Genomic DNA, 12,924 nt, shown 5'->3' on the forward strand with positions numbered 1-12,924 from the left:
ATATACAGAGAATGAACTGACAAGTCTCTGATTGAAAATGAAAGGGAAGGCATAAATACTACTGATAAAAAAACTGCAGAGGGGCACCTGGGAGGCTGTCAGTTGGGCGTCCGACTTCGGCTCAGGTCATGATCTCCCTATTCCCAAGTCAAGCCCTGCGCCAGGCTATGTGCGGACAGCTCCGAGCCCGGAGCCTGTTTCAAATTCTATGTCTCCCTCCCTCTCTCTCTGCCCCTGCCCCGCTTGTGTTCGGTCTCTCAAAAATGAATAAACATTAAAAAAATAATAATTTTTAAAAACTGCAGTTTTTTGCTGCAGAGACTAATTAGCTTCTAAGAGGACACTATGAACAACCTTATGCCAAAAACTTGATGAAATGTATGAATTCCCAGAAACCTGAAAACTTAACAAAACTGGCAAAAATGTGAATAATTCTCAAAAGTATGAAAAACACATCGGTATTTTAAAAACCTTTCCTCAGTGAAAACGGTTCAGAGATAGTACCTGAGCCCCACTTCAGTCAAAATGTAATTCAAGATCGGGGTGTATACAGAGAATACTCCAGTCTCTCTGGAGGGACTAACCTTACTCTGAAACCAATCCTGGCAAGTCTGTGTAAGAAAACGGTAGGTCATTCTAACGCATAAAATGGATTTTAAGAAACTACAATCCAAATATTGCAAAACAGAAAGACAAAATATCATGACTCCAACAAGCCAGATTTATCCGAGAGATGCGAGGTTAGTGTATCTTGGTGCCCGCATTACCTCCCCTTCCTACAACGCTGGTGAACCTTGCAGACTGCGCCTCAGCGTCCCTTCTCGCTCTCCGGTGACCCCTGGACCGAGGTCTGACTTCTCACTGGCTCGAGGCGTCTTCCCTGCGGACCGCACATCCCCGAAGGGCAGCAGCACCCACAGGTTCTCAACCCCCACCAGAGCCGAGCGCAACGGTGGGGCGGGACAAACATGCAGGGAGTGTCAGAGCAAGTGCATCTTCCGCTGATCTGACTGGTCTCCAGCCGAGGGTGGGCCTGTAAGCTCCACCTCCGCGGCCCCTCAGTAGGCATGGAGAAAGGGGGAGGCGAGCTCTGCCCCCACCGCGTACCCGGGAATACTGAGCCCGCCCACGCCCTCATTCCACGGTTGCTGGCGTGCCATGCTGTCCTGGGCCCCACCCGGGCATGGACAGCAAATTCTGCGTCCAGGTGGTTGAGGCGGGGGTGGGGGGAGAGGGGACTGGGCGGCCCATCTGAGACCGCACCGGTCAGCGCTCTTCCGAGCTGGCCGCTGGCCGGGCAGCCCCACAGCCAGCTTCGCTTCTTGGAGCGGAGGCGCAGACCCGTCCCGCTGGATCACGGACGCCAGGGCCTGGGCGTGCGGCCCCACTCGCAGCGGTGGCCTCCGGCCTGCTTCCGCACTGGGAGCCGCACACGCAACTCCCTTGCACACGCAGACAAAACGGGCTAAACTTGAGGCGGGCCGGAATCCCACATCTTGGGCAAAGAGGGAGAAAATCCATCCCAAAGAACAAATGAACACACTAAAGAGATCTGGTTCAAATTAATTATTTTATTTCCATCTGTAACACTAGTAGAGTCAAAAAGACGGATGTACATGGATATAGATTAAGTGTAACAAAGAAAGATCCGAACTATGTACAATGAAGAAAGGAAAATGATTTTCTTACCAACCTATTTTGTAGTTTCTGAATAGGAGAAACTAAACATTTTTTCCCAATTTAATTTAGAATGAAGGAATACAAGCTAATGATCAACCATTTGTCCTTAAGCACAAAACTTAAAGGAGATGTGGGCTGCACGGTCGTCCTGGGTTCTGAAGTGTGGTACTGCTGTCGGAACAGAGCGAGTTTCCACGAAGCCCAGAGGAACGTGAAGGCAAGGAGGCTGGATCGGGGGGCAGACATGCCCAGCGTCGGGCCGAGGAGAACGGCGTCCTGCCCTCCTCGGCTCCCAGTAGAAAATTATTATTTTCATCCAAATTAACTGGAAGTGAGCCAAATAGTTAAAAGTCAGAATGAAGAAGAAAACAACTTTCTTTTCACATAGAGGAGGGACACTCCTTCAGCCCCGTTTAAAGTGAATTCCGTGCCGAGTCCCTGCTCCTTCAGAGGGAAAGCTGAAGGTCAGTTATTGCTAGCAAAGCCCGAGGCGGCCCCTTCCCACCTTGCGGCTCTCACACGGAGAGGCTGGTGGGTGGCAAGAAGCCCTGTGCTGCGGCTGCGGAGGCGGTGGCAGGGCAAGGCCTCTCCCCGGCTGGCCGCCCCCGGCCCTGTGCTGTGAGGGGCCGTCGGGTCACACCGTCGCCTCCTGGAGGACCGAGACAGCTGAGCAGAGCGTGGGATCTGGGTCCGCTGGGGAGAGGCCGCCGGACTGTGCCAGCCAAGCCTATGGAGCAGTCCAAAGCCCAAGAGGCCAGAGGAACAGCTTCTGAAATGAACGTCAGCCGGCGTGCAGGGGCGGGTGGAGGCCGGGAGGAGCCCAGCTGGTGTCAGGCGGGCCAGACTCTCTGAAACTCAGGGAAGCCGTGACTTGGACAGCAGCGGGGACATGGTGGCTGGTAAGGCCACAGGCCCTGCCGCCAGCTCGGTCTTTATGCACGAGGAGAGTTAGGCAGTGGGAACCAAGGAGCAGAGGGCGCGTGGTGAGCCCAGCCACACATCTGCCCTACACGCCTGGCATGACCTGCGCCAGGTGAGAGACTCTGGGGCACGGGGAAAGTTCCTGAGAACAGGTGGCGAATAGGACGGACGTGACAGGCACTGCTCCACAGGCAACAAGGGGCCTCGAGGGGACACTAGCAGCGCTGCATCTCCTGTGCTGCCGAGAAGTAGGCAGAGAACAGGCTTTATTGCACATTCCGTTCCTAGAGTTGCCCCGCAGAGAGCCCCCTGAGCTGCAGCAGCCCCGCATGTCACTGCCGGGGTGGGGGGCGGGGTGGAGTCACGGCCGACCTCAGACTCTCCAGGAAAGACGACAGCCCGGGGCTAAGTCTTCCCCGGGCTGTGCTCACGCCTGCGATCCTCGGGCTGGACGGACCTCGTCTGGCTTGTCACTGAGGCGGACCGATGCCAGGGACGAGGTAGCCTGCCCGGGAAGGCCGGGCCAGCACCCTGCCACGGGGAAGCCGGGGCGGACATGCCAAACGGGGAACATTTCTTGGCAAACATGCAGGTTCCAGAAAGAGGCTGGAACCACGATTCTCAATTCTGATGTGCCTAACTCCCTCTCTCCTACCCTGGCACCGGAGCACCCACAGGGGCAGAGGTGGGGACCCCGGCCTGGGCCCTGGCTCCAGCCTCATCGCAACGAACTGGAGGTAACGAAAGGGTCTAAGATCAGGTTTGAAACAAAAGAGCAGTTTACGTATCAGATGCTGGCTCTGAAATAGTCTTTTTGAGCTCAGGACACTGAGGCAGAGAAGCCACAGGCGGCTTGTGGAGGACCTGGCCCGGCTGTCTGTCCATCTGCCTCTCCCGAGCATGCCCCATGCTTCAGATATAAATGGGGTGGTATCGTTTGTGGCTGATCTTTTTCCTGCAAGTCGGGCAAGTGTTAGCATTCTTAAGGGAGTCACGGAGGCACTGGCTACAAAAGACGTGGCCACACTCTGTGGAAACGATGAGCCGTCCGTTCTGTACAATCTAGAAAACATAAGGAGGAACAGCCTTCACGTGTGCCCTGGTCCCAGGGCGGCAGAGAGCCTGCTTCTGCCGTGACAGGGAAGAAGGGCCAGCGGCTCTGCAGCGTCGGGGGACTGCGAGGGGCCTCTGAGGCTGAGAGCAGAGGCGGGAGCCACTCTCCGGGCAGCAGCCACCCAAGGGTTGCAGGGACCCCAGGCGCCTGAACCCACAGGCCTGCTGAGGCCCAGGGCTCCGTGCGGGCACACAGGTCGGTGCCAGTGTGTGTGTGTGGGGGGGGGGGCACAGCAAACTCTGGTAGTTTCTGCTCAGGCTGGGACGGGAAAGACACGGGGCCACGCGCTCACACGGGGGCCAGGGCCGAAGGTGTGGGCCCAGCACGCGCCAGCCACACCTGACTGCAGGAGAGAGGTGTCAGAGCCACTTAACGAGAAGACCCTCTCCATCGAAGCGGTGTGCACATCAGGAGGCAGGAAGACAGGCGGAGTCTGCTTACCTCAGAGTACCCGTCCATGCAGATGGGGCAGCTGACGGTACCAGAGGGCCTACAATCACAGGGCTTCGGGTCAGCGCCTCAGCAGGCCAACACTCACTCACTCTAAGCGGCTTCCTAGAGGCAGCCTGGGTCCCCCCCTTGGCACAGGCGCCGGGAGACCTTCAGGGAGACCAGGTGCCCCAAGGGGGCACGGCGGGGACACGAGAGGGGGACGCGAGAAGGTGCCGTCCTCCCCAACCCCGGCCTGTACTGTCTGGGTGGGGGCCGTGCCCAGCTCCTCCGAGCTCTCTGGTTCCGTCCTTCAGTCCTTCACGGCAGGTGGTGGAGGTGCCACCGAACCGGGGCTCTCCACACCCGCCCTGCCCGTGCCGGGCACGCCTGCCGCCCCTCCAGGAATGGCCGAACCACCTCTGACTCCAGCCCCGCCTGTGCCCAGCTGCTCTGAGAAGACCTTGAGCCGCGAGCTCACAGAACATGGGGAAGGTCCAGTATTCCGACATGGGGGGGGAGGGGGAGACCCACGGGGCCAGAGGGGGCGCTGGTACCGGTGTCCCGTGGCCGCCTCCTCCCTGGCGTGTCTGGATGTGTGCGTGGTCACGTACACGTCTCTGTCCCTGGGCAGCTCCTCCTCGTCACTGCTCACCACACAGCTGTCGGCCTGGTCCTGGCGCGGCCGCCGCGCGTTCCTCCTTGGCCGCCTCCTTTCTACGGGAGGAGTCCACGCTCAGGGCAGGGTCACCGCCCCCTGCCCACGGGGAAGGGCCAGGCCCAGACCCAGAGGCCCACCCAGAAGGCCCTGCCTGGCGCTGCGGAGGCCTCCCTGCAGGCTCCCCAGGAGGAGCCCCATCTCCGCCTGAGCTGTGGGGAGTCCGAGGTGGTCAGCTTTCTCTAAACTCCGATGGGACCGTAGCTCGGCACTAGGGGCACCGTCTCCGCAGCGAGCAGAGCACTGACCACGGGGTCTTCCCGCCCGGAGGCCTTCGGCACCACACCCCTCACCCAGGTCAGTTCTGCATCCAAACCCAAGGGAAGAGAGAGGAAACCACTTACCATCAACAATCTATTAAAATGGAGGAAAACAAAAGAGAAAAAGAAAATCAGTATGACATAAAATACTCTATATTTAAATAAAAACTTATCTTAAATGATAAAATGGAACCATTTCTTATTGCAAATGGAAAATCCTCAGGGGACTAGCAAAGCCTCCCCACCCCACGGAAGGGGAAGGTGCAGGGAGAGGGCCTGCCTCTGCCCCGCACCGACAAGAGGTCTGGACACCCCCCTCCCGTCAGGTGCGTCCTGGGCGCCCCGTGTGCTTCGGCCCCCCCACATGCTGAGGGAGCCAGAGCTGCCGGCCCCGGGCCCTGGAAGGCACTTACCCTGTGGGGGCGGCCTCTCTCCTGGGGAAGAGGTGCCAGCGCCCCAGCTCAGCACGACTCGGAGCCCAGGACTAGGTCCGTGCGCTCTCCTTGGCCGGCGGGGCCAACAACAAGGGTCTTATTCCATGAGCTTTCACCGGGAAGAGGGTGTGCAGTGCTTATGATGGGACACCATCAAGTCGCCACACAGAGCATGGGCGCAGGGACTAAGGAGCGGCACTCGGGGCTCTCCAGCCCGGCACAAAAGTTGCTGAGGGCCCGAGGCCGTCACCGGACCACTCGGAGTTACTTTGGGACTGCTGTTCTACAACAGTGTCGCGCCCCCTGGCTTCAGCCCTCTCGGAGCCCCTGCACCTGTCTGCGGGGTCACCAGGGGTCACCTCTTGTTCGTCACGGGCCATCACCTTCGTCAGGAAGGCCCTGCTGCCCGGCCCCGCACAGCGCACTCCGCCCCGACTCCCTGGGGAAGGGATTCGGGACACGAACCAGGTCCCACAATGAGACAGCAACGATTCAGCTGCTGGAGGAGACATGGCTGGCACTGCCAACAGGCCCAGGACCCCCCTCCCTGTCAGCGGCTGCGGCAGTGGTTCCTTGAACCCCAGGAGATCGATCAGTGCAGGCGATGGCTCCCGTCTCCTGCCCCTCTGCGTGGGCGGACGTGACGGTCCGTGGAAGGTCAAGGCTGAGATGTCTGGAGTACTCCTAGAGACCTGTTCCAAACCAAGAAGCATCATCCCCTCCCATGTATCCAAGTCCATGTAAGCTTAGAACCAGCGTGGACTCGGTTTTCCAACCTGACCCCTGACAGGCACAAGTGGCCGTCCCAGGCGGGGGAGGGTCTAAGCCTAAAGATCTTCACCGTGTGGAGGAGGACTACACCCGCACACGAGGCGGGACGGCGGGACCATGGGAGTGGAGGACCGTCATCTCCTCACGGGAATATTTACTAGGAAAAAAGCTTGGGCTGACAGGAAGTTCAGTCCCAATGACGTCTGCCGAAAGGGGGCTGAGTTTAGGCAGGAACAGAAGGAAACCCCCTGTGGGCAGGGATGACCCCAGCTCTCCAGCGCTGCCTCACCTCCTCCGCCAAGACGTGCCACTCGGTCAGTGTGGACACAACTGGAAGGAACATGGCGCCGCTGGCTCGCGGGAAACCAGCGTGCGGGAGCTGGGGGTCCGCGGGCTCTCGTGAGTCAGGGCCAAGCTCAGGCCAAACTGGAGCCTCTGGGCCGGGACATTCGGCTGCCTGGGCCCAGGCTCAGGCCAGTGTTTCATACAGAACGACTGGGAAATCAACACACACAGTGGCCAGAGCGCTCCCCTCACTGGTCACGACTCTGTCCCCATCCTCAACAGAACAGCTCCAGACGAAGCTTCTCGCCCAAGGACAGGGAACAATGGCCCCCGAGCCTGGCGGAGGGACGTGGGACACTATGCCTGTGCTCGGCCCAGCCAGCGGCTGGGTCACATCAACTTCCAGAACCCCAGGTGTCTGCAAGCACCTGCCTGGCGGGGAGAGGACAGCAGCGCGGGGGCCTCTCGTCGGCCGTGAAGCCTGTAACGCCCCAGCCCCTGGTCCCAACAGCCGGGTCAGTACTGCCCCACGGGGCCTGGCACAGACCACGTCACCTCTGGGAATGGCTTCTCCCTCCTGACGGTGCAACAACGCCCAGGCCAGAGCGCTGAGGTACAAGCGAGGCGCCGGGAGGGGGGACACCCGCAGCAGGGTTCTGAGGGGCCAGAAGGGCCCGAGTCCCTGAAGACGGGCGGGCTTGGCCCCCGCCGCAAGGGAGCCTCAGTCAGGCAGGTCCCTTCCAGTCTCCTGAACGGGACAAGCCGGGATGGAGTGTAACACACATAGTGTGACTCACAGGCGCGCCAGGGGAGCAGGCCAAACAGAGATTGCAGGGACACCAACCTGACTTTAAAAGAAGGGGGAAAGAGAGCGGGGCAGAGGGAGGGACACAGATCACGGGACACTACTGAACACTGGAGACGAACCATGGACTGAAGGGGGAGGGGGGAGGGGGTGATGGTCATGGTGGGGGGCACTTGTGGGGAGAAGCACTGGGTGTTCTATGGAAACCAATTTGACAATAAACTATTAAAAAATAAAAATAAAAGAAATACTCTTTTGAAATTCAATGAGGGAAAACAGTCCAAGCAAATACCATTTTCAGTCACTTCCCCGTTAAGGGTTCAGTTTCTTAGAGGAGCAAGGCTTTCCTAGTAGTGTTATCACGCCCTGTAGCCAGAACGAGGCTGACACGCTGCAAACACTCATGAAAAGTGTCCTCAAAACCTCAGCTCACCTACTCCACCAGCTAAGGAGGCAGAAGGATGAGAAATGTGAGCAGAGGTTCCCAATAAATGGCAGCCTAGTATTTCCGCCAAACTTCCCACCAAAAACCACCAAAACAAAACATACATATCTTTAAATAAGCAGCAGCAAAAGAATTATTTGTCCAAACAAATATATATATATACACATATATATATTCCAAAGGGAATATAATAATCCAGAAGGAGAAAGAAATACAGAAGTTTCTTGAAAAGTTGAAGCCTGGAGCGCCTGGGTGGCTCAGTGAAGCCTCTGACTTCGGCTCAGGCCACGATCTCATGGTTTGTGAGTTTGAGTCCCACATCAGGCTCTGTGCTGACAGCTCAGAGCCAGGGCCTGCTTCGGATTCTGTGTCTCCCTCCCCTGCTCACACTCTGTCTCTCTCTCTCTCAAAAATAAATAAGCATTAAATAAAAATAAATTAAAAAACCAAAAAACAAACGGAAGCCTACATTTGAAAGCCTCCCCGAGAAACCAACGCCCAGGCAGGGCCTGTGAGGGTGGTCCTCTAGGGAAGGCAGCTGCTCTGTGCAGGCCACATTCAAAGCAAGTCTCAGGAATTACCAGAGAACTGACACACAGAATGTATTTTCTGACCAACAATGCAGTAATTCAAAGAGTCAGTAATAACAATAAAGAAAATTTAAAAAATCCCAATGTTTCAAAGTTAAAAAGTACAAATATGTGGGGAGCCTGGGGGGCTCAGTTGGCTGAGCAACCAACTTCGGCTCAGGTCATGATCTCACAGTTCCTGAGTCCGAGCCCTGCGTCCAGCTCTGGGCTGACAGCTGGGAGCCTGAAGCCTGCTTCGGATTCTGTCTCCCTCTCCCTCTGCCCTCCCCTGCTGGCGTTGTCTCTCTCTCTCAAAAATAAATAAATGTTAAAAAAAAAATTTTTTTTAAAAATTGATGACTATGCTGAATTGAATGTAAAATACTGACAATAAAACGTGTAGGATATAGTTTAAAAAGTATAATCTTAAATGCATTTGCTGGAAAGAAATGAAAATTAGTAAGTTAGAAAGACAGCAAAATAAAACTCAAAGAAAGAAGCAATCACGAATGAAAAAAACTTACAAGAGAAAGGATCCTCAAAGCTAAAAGTTGGTTCTCTGAAAGAGCTAATAAACCTTTGGTGATACTCATCTAAAAAGACAGAAAACACAAATAACTAAGATCAGAAATGGAAAAGGAGACATCACTACAGGTTCTACAGAACATTAAGACATTACAAACAAACTTATACCAATAAAAGTGAAAACTGTAGACAGACTGACAAATTTTGAAGAACTCTAGGTTAGGTACCTTCACTATAGAGTACAACCAAACTTCCAAGGAAGAAATAACTCCAATATTTAAAAATCTTCTAGAGGACAGAAAAAAAGGGACCCAATTCACTTTATAAAGATAACAATCCTCTGATATCAAACCCTTTAAGAAATGTTCACAAGATAAAAGTTATAGACAAACCAATCTTATTCATAAAAATAGATGCAGGGCAGCTGGGTGGTTCAGGTTTCTCTCTTTCTCTCTCTCAAAAATAAATAAAACATTAAAAAAAAGCCAATAGATAAAAAATCAATTTCATTTCTTTGTGTTAGCAAATAAAAATAGAGAACTTTATAACACCATTTTTAGTAGCTTCCTAAAATACCATGTATCTAGAGAGAAGTTTTCTAACAAAAAACTCGGAAAACTACAAGGAACACTGGAAGATTTTACTAAGAGGGGCTAAAGACGCCCCTATGACCACACATGAAAGACTGCTCCTGTGGGCTACAGACCTCCTTGTGGAAGGCAAAACAGTAACTGTCAGAATATAGGAACACAGTTTTATAAGAAATTTTCCACAATAAATTGATAAATTCAATTATTAAAATTAAGAACCTTTTTACAAAAATCAAAAAGGCAAATTTTGAGAAGACAGAAAACCTAACTAACGGCAAGCTCATATTTGTCACTTATGTAGAATTCCTAAAACAAAACAAGGCAGGAAGGGTGCCTGGCCGGTTCAATCAGTAGAGTATGTGCCTTCTGATCTCCAGGTTTTGAGTTCAAACGCCATGTTGGGGGTGGAGCCTAAACCCTGCAAAGCAGACAACCAAACGGGAGGTAGGAGTGGGGAGAAGACAGAGTTGCTTTGTTCTGGATTGATTTCTCCAGCTGTTGTGAAAGTTGGATATACAATGTGTGGGTAAAAGATTTTTATAGACACGTGTTCAAAAAAGGGAAATGAACCATCAACGAACAGGAAGAGGTGTTTAACTCTAAGAATCAAGCGAATATACATTCAAGCTGCACGGGAAACCCCCAGGTAACCATCAGACGGGCCAGAAGTCAAGTGGCAGCGAGCGTCTGGGCGCAGAGGCACCGCAAACGCTGGTGAGACTGGGGACTGGCACAGACCCTTTGGAAAACAGTCTGGCATTAGTCTGGGAAACCAAAGATCTACATGCCCTGGGACCCAGCAGTGACAGCCTTCCTTGGGTATGCGATGCCCAAAATAACAGTCAGCTTGGAGAAAAAACCACCTAAGTGGACATGAATGAAGTCTTACTGCGTCTTACAGCATTTTTTAGTTCTCTTAATTCACTGGAGGCTTCAGCGTTGGAACGATCCAGTCTCTGTGAAATCTCTCAGTGGAGGCTAGTGAAGGGCTCCCTCACATTCTCAAGCTGTGCCTGGACCAGGGAAGCAGAGACTCCAGTCTTCAGGATACAGAGCTAGCCACTCCCAGCAGCACCAAAGAGGTACACCTGGCCTGTTCCCAGATTCCGTAGAACCGGTGAGAGCACCCCAATTTGGGAACAGATACATTTATCCACTCATATTCTCCTGCAGGAGAGCCGTAAGGTCACCCTGAACTTATAATTCATCTTATCCTGAGTTGACAATTAGGTTTCCCCAGCAGATCAGCCTAGAGCGAGAACTTTAGCCTCACATGTATTTCTCAGTGTAAATTTAAATAAAAACTGGCATCTGAATTTATTAAAGTGAACAACAAAAAGTCGTCAATGATTAGAATCGAGGTTCTATAAAGTCCCAAACAATTATTTTATGGCTGGGAACACTGCGACCACGGTTATGTCAAGTCCCAGGACCAAGATGACCAGCACGTCCAGGACCAGAAAACTAGGACTCCCACCTCCCAGGCCGGCTCCCCACTTTTCCCATCGCTGGTCTCTGGCCCGCGTCCACCCCCAGACTGTGGCCCAGGCCTAACAGTCCTGGGCAAGGTCTCCTGAGGACCTTCCAGGCGCAGGAAACGCGGAGAAGGCAGGATAGCCCCTCCCACGTAGGGAGGACAGTCTAGTCATCCAAAAAATTACCCAAGGAATGAAAGGGGACTTCATGATTTCGGCGTGTCACCCAGCAGAAGCCGGCCACCATCTCCTGAGGGCACGAAGGTGGAGCAGGGTCCTGGCACGCTGCGGGCGGGGAGTGGGCACCACAGCAAAGAAGGGCTTGGTATGGCTACATGTCACCCGGCAACGGGGCTGCACGCTTCACCCCAGGCACCAAAAGAAGCGATCTTTCCAGAAGCGCAAGGAGCCTGCAGGACCAGCAGCCCGGCTGTATACACGTTCGCACCTCAGGAAACACACGAATCAGGCCAAGGCAAAGACGACTAAACCGGCTCCCCACCCGTCTCGGAAAGTTCCAACCAGTCTCCAGGGGACTGCCGGCTGCTCGCAGGGGTGTGCCGCCCGCACACTCTTCCGGGGCCCGGGGAGGCAGAGGCAGGAACAGCTGCCTCTCCTCGGGGGGGGGGGGGGGGGGGGGGGGGGGGGGGGGGGGGGGGGGGGGGGGGGGGGGGGGGGGGGGGGGGGGGGCGCGGTGTGTGTGTGTGCGCGCGCACGTGTGGTGTGCATGTGGGGTGTGTGTGTGTGTGTGAGCGAGTGTGGTGTGTGGAGGTGTGTGGTGTGCGTACGCATGCGTGCACACAGAACACAGGACAGGTTTTAAACCAAGACCAGAGTCTAAACCTCTAAATCTGTCAAGACAGCTCCCCATCATCGCCCTTGTTTCCTTTTAAAGGAATCTTGAAGCTTCTCAGCGCAATCTTCTTCGCAATCAGAATAAGCCCAGGATCAGCGAGCCCCAGGGCCTGGGGGGGGCTCGGCCGCCACCAAAGCCAGCCTCCCATGTGCTCCGCTCCACGAGCGACCTATCAGAACAAAAGGTGCCAGAGGCACCCCTGAGAGACAGACGCAGCTTCGGGACGCGGGTCCGTGGGCAGAGCGGCTGCCTGGACCCGCACGCAGCGGTGCGCGGCCACTCGGCGGGGACAGTCTGCCAGCACCGTCCCGCAACACGCCCTCCTCCCTCAAGGGCCACACGGGGCCAGTGCGCTCTCTGCCAGAGTCCATGGCTGGTGCACAGGAAGGGGGCACAGCAGCCTGCGGCTGCCCCCACAATCCCAACAGAGCCAAGGTGGCAGGCGGCTCTCCTGTCACTGCAGAGATCTCGGTCCCGCCAGCTCTGAGGGTGTAAACTCACACGCGCCGCCCCCCATCCCCCTGCCAGCCACCCAAATACACGCACAAGCCCACGCTGGTGCAGAGGGCACCTCCCCGCTCAGGGGGTGAAGGAGGCTGAGCAACTCAAGGCCACACAGCTGGTGTCAAGTGCAGAACGGTGCCAGCTGCAGAGAGACCAGGGTCACGCACACTTACTGTCCACAGGCAACAGAGCCCCAAGAACGGATGCTCCAGAAACACCTCCTATCCCGGGCTCTAGTCACTGAGTGCACGAGCTCCTTCGGCACAAGCCACGACCTGTGACCCAGGCCTCCGGAGCTAGTGCTGGCCCAGGCCCGCAGCGGGAAGAGCCGACGCCCCGTCCCGACACTTACCACGACAGAGTCGTTGTGAGTCAGGTCCACAACCACAGGCTCCAGTGACTCGCAGGTCAGGTCCACGATCTCGTCTCCAGCTTCAAAATAAAGCATTTCCACAAACATCAGGAGAAAAGTAAAGGCACGCTGCTCTCGGCACAGAATGCTTACAAACGGAGCGCAGGCTTATACCAAACTACCCCCCCCCC

General features: G+C 55.2%; 1 protein-coding gene across 1 annotated transcript in view; it reads right to left on the reverse strand.

The window, feature by feature from the left end:
- Positions 1-1,551: 1,551 nt before the first annotated feature.
- The window catches only part of RNF4 (ring finger protein 4), a 29,237-nt gene continuing 17,864 nt past the window's right edge, over positions 1,552-12,924 (reverse strand). Inside the window, exons 4-8 of the mRNA XM_029949461.1 lie at positions 12,734-12,813; positions 5,207-5,216; positions 4,702-4,861; positions 4,157-4,205; positions 1,552-3,663 (exon numbers count right to left, since the gene is read on the reverse strand). Of these exons, the coding sequence (XP_029805321.1) occupies positions 3,514-3,663; positions 4,157-4,205; positions 4,702-4,861; positions 5,207-5,216; positions 12,734-12,813 (449 nt within the window). The 3' untranslated portion in view covers positions 1,552-3,513. The remainder of the gene's footprint in view (positions 3,664-4,156; positions 4,206-4,701; positions 4,862-5,206; positions 5,217-12,733; positions 12,814-12,924) is intronic.

This window comes from Suricata suricatta, chromosome 1, assembly GCF_006229205.1.
Source record: "Suricata suricatta isolate VVHF042 chromosome 1, meerkat_22Aug2017_6uvM2_HiC, whole genome shotgun sequence".
NCBI lineage: Eukaryota > Metazoa > Chordata > Mammalia > Carnivora > Herpestidae > Suricata > Suricata suricatta.